We start from the raw sequence: 18,081 nt of genomic DNA on the forward strand, positions 1-18,081 counted from the left end.
GAGTCTATTGTCAGGGGAAGGTTGGAGCTGAACATCAGTAGGAAACGTGTTTTGTTACTTTTCACAAATGTTTTTGAACTATTTACATACAGAATTGATGCTTATTAGTGGGAAAACTGGCATTTTTTTTTTAAATTAGGTACAAAGGGGGTGACTGCCCCAGTAGTATATAGCCTTCCTGTTGCTCCCCCAGTAGTATATAGACCCTTGTGCGCTCCCCCAGTAGTATATAGACCCCTGTGCGCTGCCCCAGTATTATCCTATACTACCACCAGCCTGCCCAGGCTCAACCTATATATCCTACAGAAGAGGGCTAAACACAGATATAATCTCAAAAAATCAAATATCTTTATTCAATAATTAATTAATCATTAAAAAAAATATGCAGAACAAAGTTAAACAATTCTTCACACAGGGTGGAATATCACAGCAACATGATTGAATAGGAGGGCAAATATGAAAAGCACAATCCTATTGTAAATCCACAATGGGTTAAATCACATGCTGACACCAATCTGCACCAAAATCTGCTGCAAGTGTGTAAATGCTGGCCCCCTTAACCCGCTGCCACCCGGAGCACACATTACCTGCTCCACGCTACAGCTGCATCTAAGGCTCCCAGCTCCCCCTCAGCCAATCAGTGACTGTGATGGGGCCATCTACTGATTGGCAGGACCTACGGGGACCAGGGGCCTCAGATGTAGCCAAAGCGTGAACCAGGTAAAGTATGTTATGGGCGGAGGGTTAAGGGGGCCGGCATTTACATACAGTGACAATCCTGCTGAGAGTATGTAATCTAAGTGACTGGAAAGGTATCCGCAGAGGATTTTGCTGCGAACTCACAGCGTGAAATCCACTTTGGATACAGTATGTACGAACCCACCCTTAAAGGGAACCCATCACCTTCCTCAGGGAGTGTGCCCCATTACCTTATAGCTGCCGGACACAGTTCTCCAACAGTATGGCCGGAAGTCTCTGGCGGGGTGGTAATTTATAAAAATCCATGTTTGCAGTGGGAGTGGCATGTAGCCACGCTGCCTCCGCCCTCTTCCCAGCCACTCACGCTTGATTGGCAGCCCATGGAACTTAATGCAAAGCCCAGTGCTCAAGCTGACAATTAAGCATGAGTGGCTGGGAAGAGGGCGGAGGCAGCGTGACTATATGCCACTGCAGCTCCGCCCTCATGACTAGTTACAAGGCACCAGGACTGACCATCAAACATGGATTTTTTTTAAGTGCTACCCGCTGGCAGCTACAAGGTACTGGGGCCGGGCAACACTACCTCAGGAAGATGATTGGTTCCCTTTAAATTAATAACATATTTTTTGAATTTGTCACCTTTGATCTAGTGATTTACCTTTTGGGAGGAGCAATTTTTTTTTTTTAATTGATATTTTAGGGGAAAAAATGCAATTTTTTCCATTTTACAATCATCCATATCAAAGCATGAGTAAACAATGGGGAAAAAATCTTCAGTTGAGCCCATTACATTGGAAAAATAGTTGTAGTTTGGTATTGTATTACTGTGTGTGAACAAAGCCTCAAAGTAACTGTCAAGAAAACAATGGTATGTACCACTAACCCCTAACCGTTTCTTGTTTCTTATTGTTGTTATATATGTGAAAGTGTCAGCAGTCATGGCCAATGACGCATGCCCAGAATTACAAGGTAATCTCATATATAGTATATTTCCAAAATAATCACCACAAAAACATCCACAACAATACTTGCAGAACCTTCTTTATTTTTCAGCTATGCCAAATAAGCAGAGATCTAGAAGGTGGGTGTTGGTTTTCCTGACAGTCTGGATGGTCATCATCTCCATCACCCTAGCGGGAATCACTGGGTTCATATTCCTACATTGTAAGTAAACTAAAGTTCATCCTGAGTGTATTAAACACAATCTTTTTTTTTTCCTATTCAATAGACTATATAGACTTGTAATTTACTTTTATTTAAAAAATTTCCCCATACTTATCAGCTGCTGTATGTCCTGCAGGAAGTGATGTATTCTTTCCAGTCTAACACAGTGCTCTCTGCTGCCACCTCTGTCCAAATGAGAGATTTTCTATTGGGATTTGCTACTTCTCTGGACAGTTCCTGACACAGACAGAGGTGGCAGCAGAGAGCACTGTTTTAGACTGGAAACAATACATGACTTCCTGCATGACATACAGCAGCTGATAAGTAGTGGAAGACTGGTTATTTTTAAATAGAAGTAATTTACAAATCTGTATAACTTTCTAACACCAATTGATTTGAAAGAAAAAAAATCCCCTTTAATTTGCCTTGTCACAGCTCTGATTCTGATGCATTGAAACAAATCAGCACAGAATTTTGAACTGAAAGCTGCAGGATGTTGAGCTCTAATTAAAAAAAAAAAAATAATATATATATATATATATATATATATATATATATATATATATATATATATATATTTATATTAATTTAAAAATAGTACACATAGGGGATCATTGTGGGGCATGGCCTATTATGATATTTTGTTTTATTTAGTTGTAATAATTTTAATTTTATTTTCCACAGACTTTACTGTTTCAAAAAAAGTGTCGGACTTAGAGAAAACTGGTAATATCATCTGTATATAGCGACCTTTCTTTAACCCAATATACAGGCAGCTAAATTACATAGAATGTTATGGAAAATTTGTGATCTTTGGGCAATTGTGGATTAATATCAGTATAGCTAGATGTGAGGTACTGAGATCATGTCATAATAAGGCAGAATAAATAGTTGAATAAGTGGAATTTAAAGGAGAGGTCTAGCCAATTTTAAAATCTAACAGCCGGCAAGGGCAGGGGGGAATTTGATCAGGAGTATGAACTTACCTCTTCCCTTACCCACAGTGAGTGGTGGGACTGGCCTCAGGACCTCCAGCACTGACACGGCTGATGGACTGGCCGCTCAGCCAGTTACTGACTGGGGCAGGGCGCCACTCCTGTCATTGATTGGCTGAGCGGCCAGTCCATTAGCCAGGACATTAGCCAGAGTCATGATGTTATCACAACTCGAGGGAAAATGCCTTCCGGTGGGGGTCTCAAGGCCGGGCCACAACTCACCCAGGGCACGGGGAGAGGTAAGTTCGTACTACTGATCAAATTTGCCCCTGCTGGCTACTAGATTTTAAAATTGGCCAGACTTCTCCTTTAAGCAGCAGCATACACAGTGCACAGGTAATGATTTAAATGGTCTGAAGGTTTTGCAGCCGATTGTTTTATAGGACTAGTATATCTATAACTAAACGTTTCAAAATTCGGAGAACCATTTTAGAGGTGAGATTAAAAGTCCCTTACTGTGACATGTCAAAAGGTTTTCTTAAACACAATGCCCACTTAAAGGGAATCTGTCAGCTGTAATTCACCTTACGGCTGTTAGGTCAGGGAGACACATCCTTTCAGGATGTAGAAAAATGTTTTTATTCTCTGGTAGTTAAGTGTTAGTGTAATCATTTAAATATACTGCTGTGCTGGCAGAGAGCTTGCACAGCTGTTTCCTCTTCTGACTAGAGGATTCCCCCTCTCAGAGCTGGGTCATTATTGTAGAGATCACTGCCCTCTGCGTGTGGACCAGATACAATTGTGGTGTACGCTCGACCGGTCACTTGCTAGGTGGTAACGTGTGACGCCACTGCTGTGGTGGTTGGTCGGAGTACAGCTCAGCCAGATGGTATACTGTTGTGGCGCCAGTGCCGGTTGGGCACACAGGTATGGAGGCACACCTGCTTTTAGTTTAGAGTAACGGGCTATACCCTTTCCCCTGTGGTCGGTGACCTGCCAGGCTGTGAGGGGGTTCCTTGGGCACTTATGGAGTGGAGTGGGGTTGTGACCCACCCGGACTATTGGTACCACCACCCACAGAAAGGGCAGATGACTCAAGGATGTGGTATCAACTGTGTAGGTACCTGAACAATAATCACTGTTCTGTTATCATGAATAGATCTTCTTTACTGTAGAAATACTTTATACAATAGCTGACTGTAGACTTGACGGAGCTAAGAACCTTTAGGGTAGTAGAGCTAAGAGCAGTAGAGAGGAGTTTGTACTGACAGTCCAGAACTATGGAGAAGAGTTTGTGCTTCAAGTTCAGAGTAGTGGAGAAGAGTGTGTGCTGAGAGTCCCAACCCAGGGCAGAAGTGTGCTCTGCCAGAACTTTAGAAAAAGTAGTAGTAGAATACTGAAGACTTGAAAGTAGACGTTTACTTGTGCCCGTGTTTCAACCTTAACTGTTGTGTACCACCTGTTGCCCTACAGTGTCTGGTGACCCGTCCCATGAGGGTGACACGAGCCCCAGACCTTGTTACCTGAGTTGAGCAAGGTGGCCAAATTACCTGGTTACACCAGCGCTGCACTGTGAGTTGCTTGTAGCACCTGCTCTGCGCTGTGAGTTGCTTGTAGCAACTTGGCTCTATCCGGATCAGTTCCTCTTGTTTCAGGATACTGTCCTGCACTTTTAGACGAGTTCTCGGCGTGGGTTGGGATGTTCTCTGACTTGTCCTCTCCTGAGAGTAGCTTAACACTGCATAGTGTGTAGAAGTGCTGCTTTCAAGAAACTGGTGTCTGCGTCTCCCATGTTGTGCGTCTGTTCACTACCACACTTCAGACTACACTGCAATGGTGGGGACCTGGCCAGGGCCCAGATGGACTACAGCAGGGACCAACTTGCATCCTCTCTCTACCAAGACTTGGGTAAGACTCACTAAGTGTGGGTGTATACTTCCTCTCCCCATGTGGCAACTTCCTACAGGAGGTGTAATGTCCCCTGTGAGTGGTGGAGAAGAAATCATAGAGAAAAAGGAGCATAGAGATAGGTAGAGAAGAAAAGTGGGCTCTCATTGATGCACAGATTACAACAGACAATAACTCTTTAGTTACCTACAGCTGTGCAATATACAAGTACAGTTACATACAGACATCTAGTGGTAAAACTTAGGTACTACTTCATTACCACAGTTACTTAAAGTACAGACTTTTGTGAGGGGTGTATAAATCAGCAACACCCGTGGTGGGACACAACACAATCACATTAGTGAGATCACTTTGACAGACCCAGAGATGACTCAGCTTAGACTCTGACTGAACTGGATGCAGATTCACTGGAAAAGCCAGGGCTAAATTAACTTGCTTGCTGCAGGCTTTGCAAGGAGGGATATGTAGAATGAACTAGGCCTAGACCTCCTCACCTCACATGGACTAGCAGGAGATAGACCGGCCTATCTGCTCACTAGGTAGACTAGAACAATCGTTGGACTTAAGAAACTGCTCCCTTAAAACATTCCAGTAGTTTCTAGCAGAAGCTAGTCAAGGGGGGGAAGGTCATGTGACTAAAGTTCCATGCATCCTTTGTTATCCAGCATTGATGTAGTAGTGTTCTTGAGCACCTTTTTGTGTAGGAGGACAAACCTAAAGGCATAGGAGTGGCTAAACTCTTCTACATGTGGTCAGCTATCAGGCAAATCATGGGAAATTCTTGTTGTAAGATCATATACAGAACATATCATAGACATTGCAGATCCCATTGTTATTGTATATTATGCTCTAGTGACATGACATAATAATAACTTTAGTCCGCAATGTTTTAATTCCTACAGCCTCAGAATTTCAGAGCAAAGTTGCAGATCTCAATAATACAATAGGTAAGCAACAATCAAGATTTTTTTTTGATGATTTTAAGTCTCCAGGACCCAGATAACTAGTCATTAGGTAACTAGTCAACTAGGTTCCCTACCCTGTGGGTCTTCAATGACACGTCTCTCCCTATACACTCCTATCTCTTTTTTCTGATAGAGTGTTCCAAATCCCTTTGGGAAACAGCTTTTTGAGTACAGTAAGAGTCTTTAAGACCAGAGACGTACAATGGAGCCCGTTTCCTGTTATAAGTCGGAGAGGAAAGTGCAAAGCCATGTTCTTCTCCTCGCTCTGTATAGTGATATAGTGATCAGTGGGGACTAGAGATGAGCGAACCGGGTTCGAGTTCGAATCCATCCAAACCCGAACGATCAGCATTTGATTAGCGGTGGCTGCTGACCTTGAATAAAGCTCTAAGGCTATGTGGAAAACATGGATATAGTCATTGGCTGTATCCATGTTTTCCAGACAACCTTAGAGCTTTATCCAAGTTCAGCAGCCCCCGCTAGTCAAATGCCGAACGTTCAGGTTCGGATGGACTCGAACCCGGTTCGCTCATCTCTAGTGGGGACCTCAGAACTAAGAACCAGACAAATTGAAACTTTTGACACGTGAAACATAAAGAAAAATGTCCAACACCCACAATCACAAGATTGTATGAAGACATACCTTCTTGTCGAAGTAGATGTTGGACGCACCTCAACGGGTCTCCAATCCCAAGCAAAGACCATAGGACATCACAGAAAAACTTGGTCCAACAGCATCCAGTAAGTTTTTCTGTGACGTCCGTGTAACAAGTCAAAAGTTTCGATTTTTATGTGTCAGTAACGTTTTAAATGGTGCTCTCTCTATTGGTTGTCATACTTGCAGTTTTTATATTGCAGTGAAATTACAAGACACATTTGTGGCCAATGTAAAATTCCTGAACAAGACATTGGGTAAGTAGTGAAATTGGATGGGGTTAATTTCTGATGATTGATGTGGTCTCTATTATTCATCTTTTACAGGTTCTTTTTACATTAGGAGGCCTTACTGAACCTCAGTCAATGCTGATCTAGCTGGCGTGAGTGCCTCTACCAGATAGGTCCTTTAAAGTATATTCAGTCTTAGTACGGCCCGGTAGCAGGCTTGCCTATATATTCGCCTTCCCATGGCGCTATTCAGATCCTGCTGACTCCCACATGACCTCTTCTCTAGCTGTCCCACGTTAACAAAGGCCTAGAAGTGACTGTCTATTGTGCATTTCTATGAGACTGCTCTTATCGAGATGCATAGAAGACAGTGACTTCTGCCTCTTCAACAGCACTGTAGATTTAAGCAAGCCATGTGGGTGTCAGAGGGATCTGAACAGTGTCAGCCTTGGTATACAGTACTATAAGTATATTGTATAAGTAGACAGGCAAGACTTGAATTTGTATGTTTAAAGAGGTTACATGTGAAAATCTTAACCATTCTATACTTCCCCCTTTGGCAGAAAACGTTAAATGAGCCATACTTACCCCTCTCCTCTCCCCCTCTGCTACTGCTGTGTGATCAATGTCGGACTGGCCTATCAGAGGAACGGAGAATCCTCTGGTGGGTCCCCATCTTTAGAACCTGCACTTACACTGACTGACATGTTTTTTCTCACTGGTTCTTCATTGGTGGGATCCCAGGATCATTTCCTCTGGTGGGCCCCAGATACTTCAGTCCGACACTCTGTGTGATACTCCTGGCTGTGCTCCCATTCTGCTAGCTTCCATTGATTCCCCCCACCCCTCCACCCCCAACCCCGGCTAATCACAGAGCTAAAGGGGAGAGCAGGTAAGCTGGAAGAAAGAGAACACAGCCAAGACCAGAAGATCGCACTGTAAGAGCAGCGGGGCAGTGAGGGTTTGTAAGTATGGCACGTTTGTTCTTTTATGCTATAGGAAGGTGGTGGAAGAGTTTAGGATTTTCCAAGACAACCTCTTTATTTAAAGGTGTACTCCGGCGCTGGTAAAAGAAAACAATCAATCCATCATAAACAGTTTTTACATTTACCATCCCTCCGGAGTCTGTCTCCGTTTGAATTTCCCGCTGTTTGCAGGTCCCTGAAGCTCCAGTTGGTGGCTTCATTTTTTCTTTACTTCCTGGTTTGGACTTTCCCATGATGCACTTTGTCTCCTGTGATGTCTAACTGACTCTGTAAAACTGTTAGATGGCTTACATCTTGCTCAGCCAAAGCTGAGCAACCTAAGTCATCTGACAAAGGGAGGCTGGCCTCACAGGGCTTAGATCCGCCTCCTTCTTGATGATGTCATTGTCACAAAATGTCTGCCACAGAAAAGCCTGGGGTCAACAGTCATTAGGTAAGAATGAGTTTACTTCACTTCCTGGTGGGGGATTGAGGGGGAAAAAGATAGGGAAGGGGGGCAGATAGGTGATGGAAGCATATAGCAAAGTTATATGACTTTGTAATGTGTTTCAATTACTGGGAAAAAGCTTTTCGCTGCAATACCCCTTTAAGGTGTTAGGCATTTCCATTATCAACCAATAGTAACATGTAATCATTATTTCCCAACTGTCACTTATTGCTGTATATTCTCTTTATATAGAGAGCATCTGCCCCCCATGCCCTGATGGCATGTATACGATGGGTCCCTCATGTTATTATTTCTCTGAGGATAAAGTATGCTGGGAGGAGGCCCGAGATAAATGCTATAAAATGAACTCCGTTCTCGTAATGATAAAAAACAAGGCTGAATCGGTAAGAGCTGTGTACAGGGGACAGTAATCACTCTACAGGTATCCCTCTCAATATTAGCAGCAGATTTAAAGAGGTTTTCTGGGCAAAATGAACTGATGAGCTATCCACAGGATACCAAAATGCAACAGTATATTAGATATAAAATGCAGCCGTATTTTGAATATAATAATTATCTTCTTTCTTTCTTTCTATCTATCTATCTATCTATCTCCTATCTATCTCCTATCTATCTATCTATCTATCTATCTCCTATCTATCTATCTATCTCCTATCTATCTATCTATCTATCTATCTATCTATCTATCTCCTATCTATCTATCTATCTATCTCCTATCTATCTATCTATCTATCTATCTATTATCTATCTATCTATCTATCTATCTATCTATCTATCTATCTTCTATCTATCTATCTCCTATCTATCTATCTATCTATCTATCTATCTATCTATCTATCTATCTATCTCCTATCTATCTATCTATCTTCTATCTATCTATCTCCTATCTATCTATCTATCTATATATCTATCTATCTATTATCTATCTTCTATCTATCTTCTATCTATCTCCTATCTATCTATCTATCTATCTATCTATCTCCTATCTATCTATCTATCTTCTATCTATCTATCTCCTATCTATCTATCTATCTATATATCTATCTATCTATTATCTATCTTCTATCTATCTTCTATCTATCTCCTATCTATCTATCTATCTATCTATCTATCTCCTATCTATCTATCTATCTATCTATCTATCTATCTATCTATGTAAAGTAGATTGTCGGCACTCCGGATAACGTGAAAAAACAGTGCAAATTTATTCAAAGTTGTCACAGCATTACAGGAAGGCAACGTTTCTGTGGCCTCTCGCCACCATTTTCAAGCCGAGAGGCCACAGAAACGTTGCCTTCCTGTAATGCTGTGACAACTTTGAATAAATTTGCACTGTTTTTTCACGTTATCCGGAGTGCCGACAATCTACTTTACATATCTACAAGTGGGCTCGAGGTTGGAGTTCCTTGCCTGGCACCCTTATTCTCCTGAGTGCTGCTGAATTTACTTAAAGATATCTATCTATCTATCTATCTATCTAAGAAATTCAGAATGAATGCAGCACTCGTGTAACGATAGATGTGGTGCCAGGCGGTATATACCAGCGACCACCCGGTATAGGTAATATAAATGAGAAGAATACCGCAGCACTTATGGGATAGAATTCAACACAACGTGTTTATTTCCCCAAACCGCGACGTTTCGCTCTCCACACTGAGAGCTTTTTCAAGCAGTTTGGGGAAATAAACACGTTGTGTTGAATTCTATCCCATGAGTGCTGCGGTATTCTTCTGATTTATCTATCTATCTATCTATCTATCTATCTATCTATCTATCTATCTATCTCCTGTCTATCTATCTATCTATCTATCTATCTATCTCCTGTCTATCTATCTATCTATCTATCTACCTATCTATCTATCTCCTATCTCCTATCTCCCATCTATCTATCTATCTCCTATCTATCTATCTATCTATCTATCTCCTATCTCCCATCTATCTATCTATCTCCTATCTATCTATCTATCTATCTATCTATTATCTATCTCCTATCTATCTATCTATCTATCTATCTATCTATCTCCTATCTATCTATCTCCTATCTCCTATCTCCCATCTATCTATCTATCTCCTATCTATCTATCTATCTATCTATCTATCTATCTATCTCCTATCTATCTATCTCCTATCTATGTATCTCCTTCTCCTATCTCCTATCTATCTATCTATCTATCTATCTCCTATCTATCTATCTATCTATCTATCTATCTATCTATCTATCTATCTCCTATCTCCTATCTATCTATCTATCTATCTCCTATCTATCTATCTATCTATCTATCTATCTATCTATCTCCTATCTATCTATCTATCTATCTATCTATCTATCTCCTATCTATCTATCTATCTATCTATCTATCTATCTATCTATCTATCTATCTATCTCCTATCTATCTATCTATCTATCTTCTATCTATCTATCTATCTATCTATCTATCTATCTATCTCCTATCTATCTATCTATCTATCTATCTATCTATCTATCTATCTATCTATCTATCTATCTATCTATCTATCTATCTCCTATCTCCTATCTCCCATCTATCTATCTATCTCCTATCTATCTATCTATCTATCTGTCTATCTATCTCCTATCTATCTATCTATCTATCTTCTATCTATCTATCTATCTATCTATCTATCTATCTATCTATCTATCTATCTATCTTTTTCTATAATCTGCCAGGGTGATTATAGTGCAATACATATGGATAGACATGGCATAATAGTGTCTATTTTTCTATCATTGTCACTAATATTTCTAGGATACTTTAAATCAGTTATTTAAGACAAATAATAGATATTGGATTGGACTGAGAAAAGACCCTACAGATAAAAGATGGAAGTGGCTGGATGGGACACAAGTCTCCTTTACGTAAGTATTGAGCAGAAGGCTTCACATATGGAGAAAACAAAGTAGAAACTAGACAATGAAGGCATTCCTTTTGCTATAATGCTAAGTTTGCATAGAAAAATAATAACCCTATTCTTACCTCACCACGGTGTCCTTCGTCAGGTTTCCCACTGATCACTCTGGTCACCACTTCAGAGACAGACTCATCCAATGCCAGCAGTGACAGACAGTCAGCCAATCACTGGCCACAAGACTGTGCCGCTTCAGTCAATGATTGGCTGAGGGGGCTGTCACTGCTGAGACAATATCTATGTACAAACCAGGTACTGTATATATAGACCAGAGAAGTTTTCATTGGAAGGAATAAAATAATGGCCTCTTCTGATTCTGGTTGACAGTACCACACACTATGACACCTGGCAGTAGGATCTAATGCTTGTTTGGCCCGTGATCTCTTGATCCATAATTCTTAGGGCCGTATTACACGTCCTGATCACTCATGTAAGCGAGGCCCGATTTGCTAGATTGGCACTCTCTTAGAGCTCTATAATCGCGCAGCAAGGGCTGTTTATCTATCTATCTATCTCCTATCTATCTATCTATCTATCTATCTCCTATCTATCTATCTATCTATCTATCTATCTATCTATCTATCTATCTATCTCCTATCTATCTATCTATCTATCTATCTCCTATCTATCTATCTATCTATCTATCTATCTATCTATCTCCTATCTATCTATCTATCTATCTATCTATCTATCTATCTATCTATCTCCTATCTATCTATCTATCTATCTCCTATCTATCTATCTATCTATCTATCTATCTATCTATCTATCTATCTATCTATCTATCTGTCCCATTAGCAATCTCTGTGCAGCTCTTGCCCTAGTGTAAAATAATAAACTTTATACCTACCTCTCCGTACACCCCAATGTTCTTAATGCTTTGGCCCTCTGCCCACACCCGCCGCTGGAACTTCTGGTCCGGTCTCAGAAGTGACAGGCCCCTCAGCCAATCACGGGACAGTTCCATTGCCAGTGATTGACTGAGCAGCCTGTCACTTCAGAGACCGATCAGAAGTTCCAGCGGCGGCTGTGGGCAGAGGCTAGAAGGACACTGGGGAGCGTGGACAGTCATCAGCAGTCAGCCGTTATATATTCCAGCCTAAAAATCATTGGCAACCAATGACTTTTAGGCTGGAATAAACAAGAACGATCAGTCAATGATCGTTTCATCAGCTTATTGTTGGCCTGATTTGGCAAATTACCGCTCTGTGTGATAGGGCCCTTAGGTAGGTGGTTGCTTTATCAGCTGGTAATACCCATTAATGACCCAGAAACTTGGGAGGAGAGCTTCTTATCATCCTTATTTTATGAGAAGTAGGACAGAAGTGCCTTGGATTTACCGTCAGCCTCTCTACAGCCAGTGACTTGTTTCTTCTTATTTATCTATTTACAGAAAGTGGGGAAAGGATGAACCCAATAATGCCTATGATATTGAGAACTGTACAGAAATTATATCCTCTTTTTGGAATGATTTTCCCTGTACCGAGACGTTGCTTTATATCTGTGAAAGTATAAGAACATGCTGGAATCCAGTAAACCAGGCAGTGGACCAACTTGGAGCTGCAAAATCTGGGCCTGGGACCTCACCCAGGTATATTTAATGCTGGCTCTACAACTAACATGGTTAGATAGTTATATAGATCGATCATGTATACACTGCATGCCAACTAAAGTACTATCTATACAGTATATATGGGGTTGGCAGGCAGTTTGCCTCTGGCTCCCAGTCTAGACAAAAATCAGCTATACCCTGTTTTGGCTGGACTGGGCAACTATCTAATGTGTATTTTTGGCTTTTGAGTCCCTTCAGCATCAGTGTGCGCCCGCATCAGAACTTCCCATAGCGCACAGTAAAGCAAGCGGCCGGAGCCGCTCGCTTCATTGTGTGAACCGACAGGGTTTTCTACGGCCTGAATTCACTGAATTGCGGCCTCAGAAAACTGACTTGTCAGTTATTTGCGGCCCCGTGCGGGATCATGGTCGGAGCGCATGCGATGTGTATACGCTCCGGCCGGGATCCCATAGAACAATAGGCTATGTTCCACTCCACACAAAGTATGGCCGTTGTTGCCGATGGCAACAACGGCAGTACTTTTACGTAGTGTGAACATAGTCTAATGTTGTAATACAGGACATATGAGAAGAGAATGAAGGGGCTCCCAGGAGGGTGAAGACCCTGGGGCAATTGTTAGCCATGAGAATTATAGAATTTATAACAGACCTTACGGTTTACAAATGATTTTATAATCAATTTATGAACAAAAATACTACAAACGTGACAAATAACTTTTGATGATTTTTGTACTTTAGTATTATTGTATGTCTATTACTATAGTAATTGTAAATGTCTTTTATGTTTTTGAAAAATAAACAATGTGGTAAAAAAAACAAAATGCTTTCTTGAGTTGTTCTTAACCCCCTGGCTACCCACATAAACAGGCAGGACCAATAAATATTACAACTTTACAATGAATACTACAATTACGACCAATCATAATACACTTCCCCATCAGCCACCACTTAGAGACAATCAGGATTACTTTCATGATCGAAGAACTCGAGCAAACACACCGCGTGCCGATAAGCTGTAGTAGTTAGTTCCAGGTGAATGCAGAGCAAGTGAATATATAGTCCCCGGAAAATGGAGATACAAAAATGTAGAAGCTTCATAAGGTAAAAAATTGTAAAGGCTTTATTTCCTTAAAAATGGACATACAAAATGGACTTAAAAAATACTCTGACGCGTTTTGAGACAATAGTCTCTTAATCATGGTTAAGAGACTAATGGTGCGTTTACACAGAGATTTATCTGACCAATTTTGGAAGCCAAAGCCAGGAATGGATTTGAAAAGAGGAGAAATCACAATCTTTCCTATATGGCCTGTTCTCTGTTTATAATCTGTTCCTGGTTTTGGCTTTAAAAATCTGTCAGATAAATCTGTCTGTGTAAACGTACCATAAGACTATTGTCTCGAAACGCATCGATGTGTTTTTTTAAAGCCTTTTGTATGTCCATTTTTAAGGATATGAAATAAAGCCTTTACAATTTTTCATTTTTATAAAGGACCTCCTACATGTATGATAAAAGAACCGTCATCATCAAATTGGGCTTTCACCATCTTACAATATACAGTATACTGCATGCAATACATTAAGTCTACCCTTCATATGGTATATATGTAATGTCATTAACCTCTCTGTGTTTTTTAGCCATTTACTGTCTTACGAACCTATTTCCTCCTTATAGAAGCTGATAAGATTGATAAGGACAGATCCCTAAAGCTGATATGGAGTTACGTTATGTTCACACTTTGTAAGAGACTGGCCGTTCCGTCACCCGGCTGGGTCACGGAACGGCCGGTATCAGAAAAGATTATCCCAGCTGGTACTGCCGTACCGGCCAGATGATCTTTAGCGCGACTGAGTTCTGATGCAGGCGCATCTGTGCGTGCCCGCATCAGAACTCTCCAATGCACACAATGGAGCGTGCGTCCGGAGCCACATGCTCCATTGTGTGAACTGACAGGGTTTTCATTGAATAGCGGCCACAGAAAACTGACATGTCAGTTTCTCGTGGCGCAGCTAGGGATCCCGGCCAGAGTGTATACTATGTGTATACACCCCAGCCGGGATTCCCTCAGCCTGCAGCACTTCGTAAGTTCCGCAATAATCTCGGTGATTAGTACAGAACTTTATTATGTGATCATCCAGCTTACAAACATGATGCATTACAGATGGATTATTGTACAGAATATAGGTGGTAGTCACCTAGCATCCTGTGCGCCATTGAGGCATAACAGGTTACATACTTAGTTTCCCGTTATGTGTTATATGTGTTAGAAGTCATATGGAAAAAAAAAAAAAAAAACACTGTGCACAATCCTTTGGCTTTTATATTGAAACCCTCTTGCTATGGCCATTTCTCAGTCGTCTAGCTGACCCATTAATATACACAAAGGTTACTTAGGGTTCTATTTTATGTATCCACCGATTAACGATAAACGATTGCAAATGAGCGATATTGGGAATGACCTGAAATCATTCACTATAATATATGGAACGGTAGTCGTTAGTCGTAATTACATTCGTTCATATACTCTAGTGTAAGCACAATCAGATTTACCAACGATTAGCGGATGATTTTATGGTCGGCTAAAAAGATGCCATCAACACACAGATAGAAAATGATCGCTTCAATCCAAACGATATAACAATTTTTCCGCACAATAATCTTTCAGTGTAATAGGGTCCTTAGAGGCATAGGAGATAAGTACTGGTATCTTCACATCCTAAAGCGAATGTAGCAGCGGTCCATCGCTTCTCTGTTTTTATAGAATAGAACGGAGCTGCCACAGGGATGCCGGTGCTGCGGTCTTTTTTTTTAACCGCAGTCTGGTTCCCAAACACGGCGCTGGTCTATTACCGAGGACTGGCGCAGCCTGAAGTCCAGGAGGTGGACCGCCCTGTCCACAAGTGGGAGGAAACTTCCTCCCGTCTATGACGCAAATTATTTTAATAGGCTAGCCATACATTGTTCCCCTGTGGTCAGTGACCTGCCGGGCTGTTGCGGGGTCCCTTGGGTACTTATCACGTTGTGTCGGAGTGGAGTAGTGACCCACCCGGACTATTGGCACTGCCACCCACAGAAAAGGGAGATGACCCAAGGAGTATGTGTGTGTGCTGTGTCGGTTCTTGGCGAAGAATCACAGAGTCTCTTTAGCATAAATATAATCTTGTTCACTCTGAAGATACTTGAAGTAGGCAGTAGATAATACAGCTTTACCTTGATACAATACTTTACACTTTTTTTTATTTTTATTTTTTTGACTGTTTTCCATCAATTAGTAGCAAAAAGAAAACAAACCACATATCCACATCCAAGTATAAATTAGAAATCACAACTTATAAAACAACCTTATATCCCCTTAACCCCCCCCCACCCCGTCCACTGAGAGAAAAATAAAGAAAAAATAAACGAAATAGAGAAGAAAAAGGAAAAAAAAAAAAAAAACTGACCCTTTCAACCGAAGTGTTTTTCATAAAAAATGAAACATTTTTCCCAGTCCCCCACTTTTGGTGCTTCTTTTGCTGCCCAGTTCCTTACCAACACCAACCTAGCATAGAAAATGAGTCTCACTATGATCTGTCTCTGATCTTTTCGCAATTTAATGCTACCCGTGTCCCCCAAGAGAACGAACTGGACCGTTCTCGGGTTTTTCACCCCTACTTCACTCTCCACTCTCAGACCCACATCCTATGTATATAATCTACTCCACTCACTCCACATCTCGGACACTGGTCGTGGGGTTTACAACCAATCTTGTAAAGAAAAACCGGGGTATAGTACAGGCAATGGACAAGGTTAAACTGTACAAGTTGGTGGTTACCTGACCTGGAGACCCTTTTTATATTCTTAAATATTAAGGACCAATTCCAGTTCACCTCTTCCCCAACTTCTTTTTCCCATTTGTGACAACTTCTAAGCCTAAGAGCTGAGTCCATTACCTCATTACTCAAGTGTTTATACAGGAAGGAAATTTCCTTTTTCCCAATATTTTGACCAATTAATTTTCCCACTAGCCAATCTTGCCCTATGACTTGCCACAACCTCTTTTTTAAGTCTGCCATCAATGCTGATTTCAAACCCTCGTATTCTAGCCATAAGCCCTGGTCAATATTGAATTCCTCCCTTACCCTTACCAAGCTTTTGATTACCACCCCCCTTACAATATCCCCAACTTTCTGAATTCCCAGTCTATGCACCCTCTCTATCTTCTCTAACTTGCTAGTATTCTCTAAACAACGATTTCCCCAAAGTGGGGCAAAATCACAGAGTCCCCTAATACCACGCAACCTCTTCAACTCTTTCCACACCTTTATAAGCAGTTTTACCATGGGCCATTGTCTCAACTCCCCCACTTCTAGGCTCCCTGCCTCTAATTTTTGGAATATATCCCAACCCTGATTATCTCCTTTTACTCTTAATTGGCCAAAAAAAGAGCTAGATCTGTGTTTCACCAACCAGTATATTTGTGAGGCCAACCAGTACCTTTTTATGTCAGGGACCCCCAGACCACCCTTCTCCCTTGAGATGCATAACATCTCCAATTTTATTCTAACTCTACCCCTGCCCCAAATTAATGCATAAAATAAGGATCTGATAAGTCTAAAGAATCTTTCCTCAATACAACAAGGGGAAGCAGCAAACAAAAATAATAATTTTGGAAGGCACACTGATCTAATTAGTGTAATTCTGTCCACCCTCGATATTGGAAGGTTTCGCCATACTATTTTTCTAGCCAACTGATCAATTACCGGCTTAGTATTAAGGGAGTTAAATTCTTCCAGCCTCCTGGAGACACACACTCCAAGGTATCTAAAGGAACCATTCATCTCTAGGGATCTCAAGGGGGGGAACTCAAGTCTCAAGTGTTCCTCTAGAGGCATTAACACCGACTTGGACCAATTTATCTCCAAGCCAGAGAAGGCCCCCAACTCTCTAACTATTTCCATCACCCTGGGGACAGATGTCTGCGGATCTTTCAAAAAAAGGAGCAAGTTGTCTGCGTATAGAGACACTCTGTCCCCCTCACCCCTCGCCCCAAACCCTATTAGACCTTTATCTAGTCTCATTTTTATCGCTAAAGGCTCTATACACAGGGCGAAGAGCAAGGGGGAGAGAGGACAACCCTGCCTTGTACCTCTGCCAAGAAGGAAAGGAGCAGAGGACTCTCCTTCTAGCGAAACTTGAGGCGCTGGCACCTGTATATAGCAATTTAACCATACCTATAAAGCCCTCTCCAACCCCAAATTGTCTTAAGGTCTCCCACAGGTATTCCCACTCCACCCTGTCAAAGACTTTAACTGCGTCCAAAGACAGGATGGAGTGGGAGACCGGCGTTCTTTCAAGTTGCATATTTTCATACAAGCGTCTTATATTATTTTTCACCATTCTTCCCCCTACAAAACCGCATTGATTCTCATGTATCACCTCTCCTATGATGCCGCCAAGTCTGGTCGCCAACACTTTCGCGAACAGCTTGGCGTCGGTATCAATAACGGAGATGGGCCTATATGACCCCACTTCCAGAGGGTCTTTTCCCTCCTTAGGTATTACTACAATCTCCGCCTCCCCCATCGACTTAGGAAGCCATCCGTCAGTCAAA

General features: G+C 41.4%; 1 protein-coding gene across 1 annotated transcript; it reads left to right on the forward strand.

Moving 5' to 3' along the window:
- Positions 1–1,448: 1,448 nt before the first annotated feature.
- Positions 1,449–13,187, forward strand: LOC138792543 (CD209 antigen-like protein C). Its single transcript, XM_069970151.1, has 8 exons — positions 1,449–1,668; positions 1,753–1,863; positions 2,548–2,589; positions 5,609–5,653; positions 6,530–6,583; positions 8,222–8,373; positions 10,756–10,865; positions 12,309–13,187. The coding sequence occupies exons 1-8, from the start codon at positions 1,638–1,640 to the stop codon at positions 12,514–12,516; spliced, it is 753 nt and encodes a 250-aa protein (XP_069826252.1). The 5' UTR covers positions 1,449–1,637; the 3' UTR covers positions 12,517–13,187.
- Positions 13,188–18,081: the final 4,894 nt, after the last annotated feature.

Source organism: Dendropsophus ebraccatus, chromosome 1, assembly GCF_027789765.1.
Source record: "Dendropsophus ebraccatus isolate aDenEbr1 chromosome 1, aDenEbr1.pat, whole genome shotgun sequence".
Lineage (NCBI taxonomy): Eukaryota > Metazoa > Chordata > Amphibia > Anura > Hylidae > Dendropsophus > Dendropsophus ebraccatus.